The 15,794-nt window shown below is 37.2% G+C and overlaps 1 protein-coding gene across 5 annotated transcripts in view; it reads right to left on the bottom strand.

Moving 5' to 3' along the window:
• The window catches only part of lilli (AF4/FMR2 family member lilliputian), a 273,330-nt gene that overhangs the window by 94,413 nt on the left and 163,123 nt on the right, over positions 1 to 15,794 (bottom strand). For all 5 annotated transcript variants that reach the window (XM_018511570.1, XM_018511571.1, XM_018511569.1 and 2 more), the window contains exons 3-4: positions 11,052 to 11,588; positions 6,406 to 6,459 (exon numbers count right to left, since the gene is read on the bottom strand). In XM_018511570.1, the coding sequence (XP_018367072.1) occupies positions 6,406 to 6,459; positions 11,052 to 11,588 (591 nt within the window). The remainder of the gene's footprint in view (positions 1 to 6,405; positions 6,460 to 11,051; positions 11,589 to 15,794) is intronic.

The following is a 15,794-nucleotide window of genomic DNA, read 5'->3' on the forward strand; positions in this document are numbered from 1 at the left end:
ATACATGATACAAGACACAAATTTGGCCACTCTTTTAAAGAACGGTTTAATATCTCAAATCCCGGCAGTCTAAAGGTTAAGTATTCTCGATTATTTAAAAAAAGGAATCGAATTCTTTTATTTCGGAGAAATTTGAGAGTGAATTTTTGCTTATACCAAAAAGACTCAGACTGTAGACGGAGAGTTAAAGATTCTAGAAATAAAAGCGATACAGGTAGCTTCAGATATCCGTGACAAAAGCATCCTGAAGTAAACGGAAGGTGGTCATAAAAGAATGTGATATTCAGAGCTAGCCAACCAGAGCGATCGTCGTCGTCGTCGGAGTAGGCAAGCGCAATTAGCAGTCGCATTTACGATGCCTACTGGCGCAACTCTCGTATTTTCCCACGGGCAGAGCCGTGAGAATAATTCATGGGCTTCTGCTCTTGCACCGAACGCCGGCGCGACTGCCGCGACGAGAGGGACGAGGAAGAAACAGGGAGGAAGGGAGAGATTTCAGAGGTAGAACTGTACCAGCTACTCGGTAGCCAGCATCGTCATAAATTCGTGTTGAAAGTGGAAAAGCCCTGGGGGGGGGAGGGAGGGGGACGGGGCGCTTCTCTGTACGAGCCTGGCTCGTTAAACAAATGGGGATGCACAGTGGCGGCTCCTCTTTTTAGCGGTCACTCCCTCTTTGAAAGAATTAATAATATTGCGTTTTCGACCAGTATCTTGCTTTCGCTCTTTTACATCGTATTTGCTTCTCATTTTTCTGACTCGAATCACGAGTTCTTAAGGTATTTATACGCGTGTATTTTTTAACAAAATAAAAAATTATGAAAAAATTGCAGATGTTTCTACATTGTAATTGAAAATAGCATAAAAAATTTGATGTGATTTAGAACCTGGATTAAATTTAGTTTAAAAAATAAAGAATATATATATTATTTTAAAATAATTAATAAATAAATAAAATGAGAAATTTTTCATTTAAACTTTTAAACTATAAAATTATGTAGGTATCGTTAAATATAAATATTGACCTTACTGAACTGTTTCGTATATATAACACTGATTTTTACACGGAAAATATACTTTCCAATTCTATACAGTATTATACACCTGATACGTACTTAATATACGAAAATATCTCATAGAAGATTTAAATAACCTCCGTTAATATTAATTAAAATTAAAACAAGCTCTAAATTAACCGAAAGTAATTAAACTCGTTGAAACCTCATTTTTATTTTCCCTTAAATGACTTCAACCGATTTGAACTCGATTGACATTTCATGAAGGAAAGCCAGACGGATAACACGCAAACACCCACGTGAAACGCCCTACAGACGAAAGTATCAATCACGAGCGAACAAAGTGTCAGGACGACGTCAATCTGAACGCGAGAAGGGAGGGAATTGACACTGTCACAACGTTACTGCTGGGGTTCGATGTTATCGAATCCCATAATCGCCATTAAACCATATCCATAAATTAGCATACGATCTCGTCGACCCCTAACTCGTTTTCGCTGATCCTCTCGGTAGTGGCGGTGGTAGTGGCGGACTACTAAAATCCCGTTATACACTCGAATGTCGAATCCAGAGGACAACGGGCGGCGCGTCGGGAATTATCTCTGCCGTGCCGAGAATTCGTCGACGATCAAAGGATTAGAATTCTGCGGGATGTGAATAATATTTTCCCAACCTGATGTCAACGTCGCCGTGATACATCACCCGGGGAAAAGCAACGCGACGCGGCAGCGTGAATCATCGCGTCGTCGGACACGCCGAGAGAGCGTGTCAGAGGACAACCCCCCGCTCGTTCCGTTTCCGCACTCGTGGAAATTTCGCATAGACCCGGTCCCGACATGGCGCCGCGCCGCGCCGCGCCGCGCACGTGCGCCGCGCGCGAATGGCGCCATAAATTCACGTGTCGTTCTGAAACGTTTACCCTTCCGCCGCTGAATCGCATTTACGACCGTAATTACTTATCCCGGATAATTTAGTCGCCAGCTGTATTCATTGATATCACGTACATATATACGTCCCTGTAACTCTGTAATTTGCCGCTCTCTGTAATTTTCAACTTACTAATATTGTTGCTACCACAGTGAAAAAAATATTCAATTTTAAGAAATATTTGTTTGAATGGTTCTAAGTAAATACTTATGCTAAACGCAAACATATATATTTGACACAAAAACCATTAACTTAACTATAATTTTTTTACTAAGTAAATATTTACTTAGTACTAAAAAAAATATGTATTGGGATTTAATTTTTTTTCAGTGCGTGTCCTGAGGAAATTAATACGACTGTTGCACGGTTTCCGCGTTTTTAATTTAACGCTCCGTGGTTGAGTTTAACCGCGTCAAGGAGCAGCTTGAAATAAGACATCACTCTCTATCGGAAACGATAATCACCTTTGTGATTTACATTGCAAATCAAAGTGTGCAATAAGTTTCTTCATATATGTATGACTTCGTTAAAAAACAACACATTATACTCTCTTTGCATATACAAAACTAGATTTATACATTTAAACATGTGGTATAATATAGTATTACTTTTACAAGGAAAATTAAATTACACATATATATGAAAGCACTAATTGCGTACTGGATTTGAGGTGTAAGCGAGAAGCAAAAATGATGATTCAATTGTATGAAAATGGCGCCGTATTTATCTATTGTTAATTTTACGAACTACTCGCGCAAATTGATGCCAAACAGGGAAAGAGAGAGGATAGTTATACGTCTCTCATTTTTATCTTCTCGCTTCTACCCGTTTCGAAGAAGCAATCCAAGTTCGCGTGTCTCGCCGCCGATGCTATCGCAAACGAGCACGTACAAGACGCTTTCCACGATGCCGGCAGAAGCGAGAAAGGTGCGCAGCATTCCCATTGTCGGAGCGCGAGTTCGGTAGGAGAGGGAGAGAGAGGCTGACACTCCGCGTAAAGACGCGTTCTTTACCACCGTAATTCCGTTTCTCACCGCGTGCAAACAGCCGTGGCTTGCTTTCTGCGCGACTACAGTTTTTACCGCTGGCGTTTAGGAAAGTATTTACGATCTCGCGTGAGGCGATTGTCATAATCGTATCGTTGGTGCGCGAATAACGGTGCTCGTCTGTTTACTTGCTACGTAATAAAAAAACGTATTAAACAAAATATTATCTTTGTCGTTTCGTCTGTCGCTTACGGTCGATTAAAATCAACAGACAGCGACGAGTTTGCGCGTTCTTGCGAGATTATTCGCGAGATAATTCGCTAAATGTCGGTAAAAGCTGTTTATATATGATTCTTTGAGAATAAAGTCCACCACGCACAAAATGACATAAGCTGCTGCATGAATAGAAAATATTTTCTCGTGACAATAATTTTAAAATATACTTATTACGAATTTTAAAAACCTTATTATTATTTACTCATGAATTTATTTTCTTTTTAAGAATATTATAAAATTGATCAAAGAAGCGATTTTATATAATAAGCGAATAGAATTTATTTTAATTTAATAATATTAATTGAAGTATTAAACCCACTAAAAAATTCAGAATATATATTATTTACTCAAGAATTTATTTTCTTTTTAAGAATATTGTAAAATTGATCAAAGAAGCGATTTTATGTAATAAGCGAATCGAATTTATTTTAATTTAATAATATTAATTGAAGTATTAAACCCACTAAAAAATTCAGAATATATTTTTAATAAATTTGCTTGCAATGAATTTAAGATAGATTTGCGGATACCCCCCACCACCACCACATAAACTTTTCAAATACTTGAAACAATAATTGAGGGGATGAGCGGAATAAAGGCACAATTCTACTTAGGTCTTTTTTCCGGCAATTAGCTTTTTCATGTAACATTGATCGTAATACAGAAGTATTGTAACATGTAACTTCTTAAAGACATTACATAAATTCATTTAATACTGTACCCACTTGTGTATAATAAAAAAGTAGCAAGTTATTTTTATTTGTATTAATATCAAGATTTTGTAATTAGGCTTTTATTCCGTCCAATTATTGTTTATATATAGTATGTATTTTTCGATATGTAGCTTCCTATATAGGGTTGCCAGTCGTTATAATGAAACCGACGCTTAGCCAGTGCTACGGCAGACGAACTCGGCCAGTACTGGTCGCCAGTACTGGGCCGATAATGGCGACCAGTTATATCAATTTGTGTGACAAGACTTGAAATTATGGCACATAAAAAAACTTAATAATAAATCGGTCAGGTAATAAGCAAATTGGTAGGTAATAATAATCATAGTAGAAATCGTAAAGCAATAATGTAAGTTATAGCAAATTTGAAATATTGACTTGCTTACTGCTTCTGTCTTACTGCTTTTGTGTGCTATAGTCCTAATCCTCTGTCGAGTTAACCCTAGAATGCTAACGATACATAAATTTTACGTACAAATAAGTAAGGTTATTAAGCGCTAAGTTATACCTTCAGTAGTCACGAAAAGATCCAATCTATCATGTTAAAAACTAGGACAAGCGAGGACAAGCTTTTAAAAATTCAGTCCGTCATATATATATCAGATTATATTTTTTGGTTAATATTATAACAGAGAGCGTGATAAGTGATTTCATTTTTACGTTACTATATGTATATTTTATTGATTAGTGTTATGGGAGACATTAAACATTTCAAGGTTGAATCGAATATATGTTTATTCTTTCTTTCCTTTTAAGTTAATAATTAAGTTATTTGTATTTCTAAAGAGAGAGATATCATTAAAAGTGTGAGACATATAAAAATTTTGTGTTACATTAATTAAGAATAGTCTATTTCTTTCGTATGTAAAATTTACGTATCGATAGCAATACTGTATCACTCTCAATATCGATAGCACATTCTAGGTTTGAACTTTGACTATTCGCCTTTGAAGGTACAATCGATACTTTGATTGTGAATTTTGGGGAAATTTAAGTCTATAAAAAAATAAGTAAAACACAGTCGGCCATCTATGATAATAAAAACCCACGTTGTGAAAGCTTTTACAAATTCAAAGTTTTAAGCAAGAATTTTTTCACATTTTCCATATAGAACAATTTAATCTGCACTGAAGTTTGAAAACAATAAAAATATTGATAGAGAAGTTGATGATGGAAGTTGCAAAACTTCACATAGCCGAAGGTTAATATTCCACGGAGATTGATAGGATAACATTGCGTGTTGTAGCACATGTACAAAAGTAATGTAATAAATATAATCATACTTATACATCGTCCATCTACTGTCAAGCAACTTTCGCATTACAAGACTGCCTGGGAATGTCCACATGGGCTACGCTTTAATAAATTTTCTATTAACAAGCGTAAGGAGACAGTAAAGCAACTTCGATCGACACACGGATATAAAAGTTTCGTTGAACCATTGAAATGTTTAATCACATTGGTCGCTAGTCGGAAACTCCGAGTTACTCGACCAATATAATTAAACGAACAACAGACAGTACATTTAACCGTATCAACACTAATTAATAACGAGGCTCAAAGAAACTCCAGAGTAGTCTCTGCAAACCACGAGCAATGATAACGGTGCTTTCGTCGTAGTTTTCGCTCGAAAGAACTTCTGCACGGAGAAAACGCCGGGAAAAAGTTCGCAAGTAAAAGCGGAAAGATCACCGGGGGAAATAAGATAAATGCAATCTCCTTTCTTAATTTCTGGATTAACGAAGAACGCAGAGAAGGACTCGAAGCTTTTACTTGGAAATCGACAGAAGTCGAACGTGGGTTTCGCGAAAAAGGCGACCGCGATCTGCCCTCCCAGGAGATATTCGCTAAGAAATCTTGCCGTGTATTTCCTTGCTTAATCTCCGTAAAAAAGGTAGGATAAATTCCAGAGAAAAAGAGGGCGAGATAAATTCGTAAGTATTATATCGTCATTAAGAAAAATTTGCGCGACTGTCCGCGGCAGTCATGTATCGTTTCTTATCAGTTTCGATTAACGGGAAATCGAGACCGCTTATCTCGCGAAGGCGTGACATAATATCGCCGTTGAAGATCGGATGCGCCGGAGGTGAACGATACCAGAATGGTAAATCGATTCTATACGAGATAGCCTTGCGTATCGGCGAGAAGATTGACTTATTGATCGAGCATGAGCCTCCCGTCGAGCCGGGTAAGTGAACTCGACATTGGATATAGCCCGACGATCATACGTCTCGCAACATCTGATCTCGTGTTTGTCCGCGAAGGAGTGTTCAGGTGTTGTTCAATCAGTCTTCAGAGCGAGCCGCTGATGTTCCGCGAGCAATGCGCCCCACAACATTTTATCGAAAAATTGATTTATCTAACACTTCATGTTTCATGTAAGACAAAGGAACTTCATTGCGTGCTAGTTTTAGTTATTTTAACTCTGCAATAATTATTTAAATAATAATTAAACTTTTACGGAGGACTTACCTTCAGAATGTTTTCTACGTCTGGAGTATCAATCGATGCTCGCGAGTTAGACCCCTGAAAAAGGAAAATTAAAAAAAATTAGTTGCGATAGTCGGTAACTTGTTTATTTTTATATACTATATTTTTATTAATTAGCGTTGTCACAAATTCTATAACTTTTCCGTAATTACCAGGTAAAATTTTATGACTTTCCTCTTTCAATATTTTGAAATTTTTTCTATTTTCGTCCTAGAGATCAATCATGTAACTTTTGCTCTAGGGTGAAAACGTGAAAAGTGAAATTTTTTATACATATATATACGTGTATATGTACATCATGCATAGATAAAAATTTTCACTTTTCACATTTTCGTCTTAGGGAAAAAGTTACATGACTAACTCCTGATTTTTTTGAAACCGTTAAATATTTTGTTGAGATCAATTTAACATACCAATGTAAATTCTTATTAATGTTAACTTAATTATTGATACTGCTTGCATTTTTAATTATTAGGTTGGTAGTATTCTAAAACTGCGTTGGTGTAATGTACGTATGTTAAACTTTTTCAAAGCCAAAAATTTTAATTTTCCAGAAAATTTTGCAAAATTTTTTTATTTTTCCCCAGATTTACAAGTCGATTTGAAATCGATTGATTTTTAGGATTATTTGATTTGATACTTAGTAGATTCTCTATTGATCTTCGGAAGAAAATCGACATTTTATCGATGCAGCGTTGATAAAATGATCTTCGAAGATCAATAGAAAATGTAATCAATATTAAATCAAACGGTCCGAAAAATCAATCGATACAGATTTGATTTTGATATCAGATTTACAAACCAGGATTAATTTGCCTAATCATTTTCAATTTCCCTGATATAATTTCCTGATTTCCAGTTTTGTGGCAATTCCGTTAATATATTAATGTATTAATATATTAATGTATTAATTAAAATTAAATTAATATATTTAATATTAATTTATTAATAAAATAATATAAATATATTTCTAGTAGAATAAAAACGTAAACGGTAAAAAAATTTATATCATAAAGAGTAACGCTATTTTAATTTGGATAAGTATCCGAAGTTAAACAGACTTCATTTCCTCGACAGATCGGTGTCTCTTTTCGCGCGTATAAGAACCAAATTCAAAATGTCTCATATGCGTTCGCGGGATTAATTTATACAAACGAACGTATCCTCCCTCGTGAAATTCCTCCGCGATTTATGACGAGCCTCCTCGAGCGATCATTAATCAACATCGCCGAGAAGAGAAGGCATTGAAAAGGGTGTGGAATGAGACGAACGGGAGGAGACATCCTGAAAGGTGGTATTACGAACAACGTCGAGTAGTCATTCCTGGAAAGAAAACGCGTGAACAATGGAGAATGCGTGAGGATGGCTCGAGCGCAGGATGATGGGGGGAAAAAGGGTGACAGGGATGCGAGGAAAGGGTTGAGAGTGTCTACTAACTTTTAGCCGGAGGACACCGCGTCGCGGAGAACGGAGCGAAAAACGGAGGCAAACGAGACTGGATAATCACAGAAAAGGAACGAGCGAAAAATGAGAAAACCCGAGAGATAGGAAGCGAGAAAAAGGAGATAGAGATATACTTGTACATATTATTATACTTGCGAGCAACGAGACGCGATAGAGAAATGTTTAAATTACAGTAATGTTTAAATTATGAATTTGAAAGAAATTAATAACCTCCAAACTTGTTTATGAGCAATTCATAATCGAGTAGGATTTAATTGTTTCGTTTTTATTTTTGCGCTGTACCGACAGTTAATTAAATTATTTCCGACAAAAACACGCAAACGCGAATTACTTTTTGAACAGAAATATCAGATATTTATGAAGGAATGATAAAAGATGTGGGTGAATCGGAATAAAAAAATGGAGAGAAAGTGACGCAAGAAAAACTCAAGATACATTATTTCATTAACAACGTACGACAACACTTAGGTTGCGAATTTACCTCTCCGGTTGACAACCACCGCATCCCTCTTTTTTCCATTTACCTTTCTTTATACGTAATTCCAAACTAATTTCGCGGATGAGAACGAATGGCCAACGACTCGAACGATCCGACGGCACCCATTGTCAAAGAAAGAAGAAAAAGAATGCCGGAACTGTGGAAGGAGCGGCGAAGGGACGGACGGGAATCAATTTTCCAAGAGAACGAGGAGGGAGGAGAAACGAGATGCTCCTCATACTCCAGATCGGTCCTAATTGTATAAGTACACCCGAAGAAAGAGAGGCACTTCAAAGATGGGCAACGTATGATCGGCAAAAGGAGAGACGAAGGGGACACAGAAAAAGGAGACACGATCGATAGTCAATCTCAATGAAATTTGCACCTCGAGGAGCTAGACGTAATAGCGCCCGCCGACTCGAAACTCCAACTCTCCCCTCTCCCTCTTTATCCCCACCCCGACGATCTGGACCACCCCGCCCAGCTGGATTTCCATTGAAAAGCAATTCGTTCTCTGTCAACGAGAGCCTGTCGAGCCAACTGGTTTCGTTTGATACCCACCGGATGATCCCGGAATGGAAATTCAAAGTCGGCGTGAAGGAGAGAGAGGATGAGGATAATAATAACCTCTTTATTATGGTTTTGATGATTAATGCCATGGTTGCTTGATCTTTCTCCTGTGATTTGCGAAGGGAGGAAACGTCGTGATTTGTTCGTCTGAACGCGGAAACGAAGAGCGTTCCAGACGTCGAGGAGTGATTAATAATTGAAGACATTGCTGCAGTAACCGAACAACAATTCGGTGTATCAATTTTTCCAAAAATATACTTTCATGTAATTGAAATTAATGTAATTATTACAATGATTATTTATTTTGTACCAATCGCGGATACTCAATAAATTGTTAATGCACTTTACATATATTCGTTAATTAAAATTTAAAAATTATCTGATTTTACAGAGAATGATATCGAAAAATATCAAGAACAGTAATTTACCGATATTAAAATTGCGTTATTACAATGGAGTCTGAAGAATAATTAGGAGTACATAGGGAGGATTATTGGCAAGCATAATGATTTCCAGCAACTTGTTAATTTCGACAGTGTCTCGTTTAGTAACGCGCGACAATAGTGTCAAGCCGCCGCGGAAACTTCGCTCTTAATCTTCTTACGTGACAAATAATCGCAACTCTCGGCGAGACGTGCTATTAAAGTAGTTCAAGACTTTGTGAGTCTGGCATCGTCGCGACATCACCTGCACTTATCGAAAGACCGCTAATATCATGTGAATTTAATGATACGTTAAACAAAAAATCAATACATTAGATGGAACAGAAACACGATGCTTTAATTCATGAGTTTTATTCCGATAAAATACACTGTCAAATTATACTCAATATGAATTGTTTTTAATCATTTCTAGATTACACACACACACACACACACACCATTATTCCTATCATGACTACTTCTACTCAATATATCGTTCGTTAATTTAACAAAACAGTGGAATTAAATAATTTAACTATTGCTCCTTTAATACTTAAGAGTGTGGCTCATGGAATTTCATTATGTAATCTTGCAATCCAAATACGGAGAATATTACAACGATCGATTAGTCTAAAAAATTACAACTCGAAAACCCCTTCAGAAATTCTTTATCACGTATATGACGTGAGACACTGATAATAAAATAAAAAAATAAAAAATGACGATTTAAAACTGTCTACTGCCTGGTTTATGCTTCGGTCTTAATCCTAAAATCCTAAAATTCAGCCAATGGAATATAGATTTCAGTTAGAATCAATTAAAACTGGCAGCTCTCTATTGACTGATTTTAGGATTTTAAAGTTAAGACCGAAGCATAAATCAAACATATATAAGGCAGTATTCACAATGATTGTTCCTTTAGCACTGAACACATCAATTTATACAGAAATTTCTCCCTGGTCGATTATTTATTTCTCAATACCACTGAAACGCTTTCAAACTTTAGATTAATCTTCTTGCTCCTCGACGTGCATGCGAGACATTCCAGAAATTATGTACAAGCATTCTTCATTCACGTGTTCGCGGGTCGGTACTCCTACGATCATTTTTCATACTCGTCAGTTTAGAATTCACTCGTTCGCAGTAGAATTAACCAAGGCAGCGAAAGAATCGATAAAGAGAAGTTTTTAATATTATCGCTTTATATATAATCCAGATAATAATTGTAATATTCATGTAAAAATAAAATATATGTATATAAAATCGTCCTTTTTATTTCCTTAATAAATCTTTATCTAATCTTTTTACGTATTCCCTCTTTTTGTAATTTCTAATGATTTCATCTTCATAAAAAATTCTTATAATATAACTCATGCAATTCGGAACCTTTTATCGTGTTTCCTCGTTTTATCGTGACGCTGTTATATTAATACCTTTCGATCACTATCGCCGCTCTTTCGACCCCACGGTATCTATGTCGCAGGAAACACGCGACTTCCGGAACACCCCGCGTGCAAACAATCTCCACTCGAAGCGAAACGATCAAACCTCCGTTACCTCCGAAAAACCATTATCGTCCACTCTCGAGGGAACGGACGGTCATTGCGCATGCAAATCATATCCAAAACGATTCAAGTCATTCGAACGATCGACGCGCACGAAGGACAGAGACACAAAAAAGATCGATTACTCACGTTAACTTCAATCAACTTCAGTCGGCAGGCGAATTGAGTGCGGCTTGAGAGGCTGCCACCGGGGTTACCGGCAACACTTCCGCTGGAATTGCCGGTCGGCACCGTGCCGTTGCTTCCCCCGGTGGAGGATGGTTGAGGCAGCGGCGGGCCCTTAGCCGGAAGTAACCCGTGGCTACGATGATCGTTGCCGCCATGTTTAACCGGTTGGCCAGGATAACCGCCCCGACCACCGTAAGGCGGTTTGCCGTCGGCAGGTTTGACGAAGCCGCCCCGCTGGTGACTTGCACTCGACGAGGAAGACGCGGCGCTCGTGCCCCGAAGTCCACCAGGCTTCTTGAACTCCGGCCCCGAGGACGGGGAACAGCTTCTGCCGGAGCTGTCCGTGCCCGACTTGTGGGCGGAGGGCGTCGGCGAGGGCGCCGGACTCTGCGGGATGCCACTCTGTTCGATGCCGAACAGGCGCTTAGGCTTATCGAGTAGATGCTTCACCAGCGAATAGTTGCCCAGCTTAGACTGGATTTGTGGATCCGGATTCACCTGGAAAAAGAAAAAAAGAGTAGAAAAACATTAGTGGCGTGAATGAGATCTGTTATTCTATGTCACAAACCGGTACTCGACTTTAGCTTCCAATTTTAGATATTTTAAACATCTAAGAAAAAAAAACGGTATTCGTTAATTCCTGATATTATAAACTCTTGAAATTGTAAGATTTAACATTGAACAACAAATTTTTGCTTCTCAACAAGTAGATATTTCTCGTAGAGCTTTTTACATTGAATAAGGATATGCTTTTCAAAAAAAAATTCCATCACCCTTTAATTAGAAACTTTAATTTAAATTTTTTATGTAACAACGTAAATTTGTAATATATGTATATATAATTATAAAAGATTTAAATATTTTTTAGAACATATGAAAATAAATATAAAGTCCTTTCATTATTTATGTACAATTTTAAATAAAATATTCAAATAATAAAATTTAGTAAAAAATATTTAATGTCAAAATATTAGTGATTTACAAAGCTCCTCACAAAACTTAAATGGTGATTCTTATGTTATACTATTTTACTCCGTAAAATAAAAAAAGTTGTTAAATTGTTTAAATTTGTAGTTTTTTTTTCAAAAATAAAATTCTTAATGTCTTAAAATCTGTGTAAACTGTTTTAATTTTTCTTTCTCAGCAGAAAATACATAAAAATCACCATTTATAAGAGTTGAGAAACAAAAACCCTGTAAATTTGTGTAATTAGCTTATACATGTTAAGAGAGATTAACATGAATATATAAAAGCTCGAAAAAGCATTTTTGCATAATCTAGATTTGTTAAATGTCAACAGAAAATCCGCTGTTAATAAGTATAAACGAAGAAAAAGCTGCGCGGCAAATATCTCGCTCGTATCTTAGCGATAAGATTCTTCGACGGGTTACGTTATCAATTAGCGCATTTTTAATTAGAAAACCACAGAGGAAATTCTCAATTAACTTAACGACCTCATATAAAGCTGTTAATTGCTGCTTAAGCTTTCACCGGGAGAAATTCATTTCGTCGTCGCCGGGAAATCGCGGTGACAAGTTACATCTCAGATGATATACGCCTAAATAGAACACGATGGTCGTGAGGGGTAATATAAGGGTGACGACATATATAACGAATCAATCATGTCACGGTGACGCTCTATAAGCAGCCTCAGTTCACGTCATTTATCAAACAAAGATCGGCGATGAGACGCAGCGATCGGAAAATGTAATCACTGAAACCGTCAGCGACATTCATCGTATTTCATCCTTTATATAACATGTGTATGTTTATATATATATATATACAGGGTGGGGAAAAAGTATGGAAGCAAACAATTATTTCCGAAACTATTCATTTTTCGACAAAATGTCTTAGACATAATTTTTATGGTATGAAAAGATGTATTATGTGGCATAGACGGCATGACCTTGAATTTTCAGCGTACATATTGTATATCAATATTTAATAATATTCAATATCTGTATATTATGTAATTATATGTCTGTATAAAAATTGATAAAAATTATAAAAATTTAAGTAAAAAATTATTTACAAAAATGTATAAACGCAGAATCAGAATATATCAATATAAATTCACATAGAAATATATATATTTAAATAGTAAGATCGGCTTCGATCAGAAATAGATATTTCTCGTATTTAAATATATTTATTCTTATCGATTCTCAATATATATTGTTTACAAGTAACTTTTTGCTGAATTTTTTGAAAACTTTCTTACTGTATTTTGATTCGTAAATTTCGGGACACTCTGTACATACATTTTCCAGTCGCGCACTGATTGCACGGGCAATTAGCAAAAATTAATGCGTCGAGAAGCAGGCGGCTGCCGAGTTTACGACATACAGTGTTCGACTGGTAATTTAGCGTGTAGCGCGCGCTAATATGAATCACGTTTGTTGTACGTGCGCAATAATACGACCGCTGTTCTTGCCATACCTCGCGCTCGGCGAGCAACCACGCGTTTCGCCTTTGTCCGTTAAAGACAATGAGATCGAATCGCGGTTTAATAAGGAGGTCGGCGAACGGCGCAGGGTTAGTGCGCCAAGAGGGAGAAACTTAACGTGATTAATGAGCGCAGCTATAAATCACGTCCGCTTGTTAGCGCCGGAAGACTTTTTCGCGCCAATCGCATTTGTAATGAAGGCGCTCGGTGCAATGCGATGCGCTTGAACAGGAATTTCGGAAAGGAGCAACCCGGTGTGCGTAATTCTTGCACGTACTCACGTGAAAATAATGGTATCGATGACAGGAATGATTGTCGAGAGAACGACTGTAGTGCGATTTTATAATGACACGACTAGCGGGCCATCATCGTCAAATAAAAACGAAAATAATTATAACAAAACAAACAATTATAACTGAAATAAACAAAAAAGCGCGAACGTCTGATGTAAGAAATATTCCTCTAAATATTCTCAGAAGTGAGTAATATTCTTAATTTTTCTTTTTTACAGTGAAACATATGTCCATTAACATTATTTCAAGTATTACAGTCATATGTTTTTTTATGACATTTCTCTAAATAGATCCACACTAATAGGATAATATGTTAATATCTTAATTTTTCAAATGCCAATTGTGAGATGGATGAATTTAAAAAAAAAAATCAAAATCTAGTTTATTTCTAATTATTTAATTATTTAATATTTTATTCAAGCATTAATTACCGCGCTATATTTATATTTGCCGCTTCCCTTCTAATGTTTTCTTATTTATAATTTTTGTAAGTAATAAAAATTGCTACAGAAACAGATATCTCTCAAAGCATTGGTCTTTTCTTCTGAATCATCCTACGATAGGGTTTCGTCCCAAAGGCACGACAGGACATTGACGTGCCTCATTAATTAAACCCCGAGGTACCACTTCCACGAAGTTTGCGGTAGCATAAACGCAAGAGAGAAAAGGAGAAAGGAAGAGAGAGAAAAAGAGAGAGAGTGAGTGAGAGAAAAAGACGTAGCGTAGGTAAGACCAGGTCAGGGACTTTTCATCCGCCCTGACCTCACTCAACCTCGTCTCCGCCTCCAGCCAGCCAGTCAACCACCCCCGCCAATCTCCGCCGCCGTCGTCGAGTGGTGCTCTCCACGTGTGCCATCCAGCAGCGTTACTCTCTGTGCGTACACTAAACAACAACATGTACGACTCGTAAAGTGCGCACGCGGGGCGGCGTCCTGGTATCGGTCGAGAGCGTCGTAAAACGTCCGTAATTATAGCGCGCCATATAACGCCATATTGCGAAAGATGATACCGGCAGGCGATGAAAATGCTCGCAGCCCGTGTGCGCACAGGAGATCGATAAACTCTGCACCGCTTGCCAACGAGACCACTAAGCTCCGAACACGTGGAGTAAATGACTCTTACCGGGAATAGGATATTCTGGAGGAATCTTCTTTGGAATAGATTAACAGATTATAGAACCGATGGGAATTAATGGAAAATAGAAATTCGGAATTACAACACAAGGGCAAGCTTCCATAGCAGATTATCGTCAAGGGAACATCATTTAAGCCTGGTTTCACCAATGTAAGATTATATTTAACTTTGATTTAACTTACTAGTTTCTAATTCTTAGAATTAGAAAAAGGTAAAGAATAAATTGAACCAAGATTAAAATGTCATCCAAAAAAATATTTTATCCAAGATTCATTCATATTTTATCCAAGATTCATTTTAAGTGTCGGGTAAACAGTAAATGTACGTCAGCACAAGAACATGAATTCTTGTACTGTAGTTGCGTTTTTTGAGAAAATACAAGGTTTATTATATTATTATAAAACTGTTACAAATGCATTAGGCACGACAATATAAGTACAAAAAAAACGACGTTAGTGGACGAATCAAGAAGACTCGCACGTTCGGTACCGTGGTTGCGAGAAAACTGAATCGGTTCGGCGATTCCCCACCATCTCGGATTCGTTTTCCGAAAATATCCGATTTTTGTTTTTCTTGATGATCGTGATGATCACTAGAACCGCCACTCCTTTGACGGCGATCAAAGGGACGCGGAGCCTTTACGATGAGAGATTAGCGATTGGCAGCCGCGAGATCATAAGCGCCGAAATTTCTTCTGATTCACCCTGCATCCGATTTGTGTCGTATGACGCTCTGCAACCAATCAGAAAACAGGATTCCGATGGATTTTACTTCGTATCATCGGAATTCTGTTTTCCGATTGGTTGCAGAGTGTCGTACGACGCAAAT

Source organism: Trachymyrmex cornetzi, unplaced genomic scaffold (assembly GCF_001594075.2).
Source record: "Trachymyrmex cornetzi isolate Tcor2-1 unplaced genomic scaffold, Tcor1.1 scaffold380, whole genome shotgun sequence".
Taxonomy (NCBI): Eukaryota; Metazoa; Arthropoda; class Insecta; order Hymenoptera; family Formicidae; genus Trachymyrmex; species Trachymyrmex cornetzi.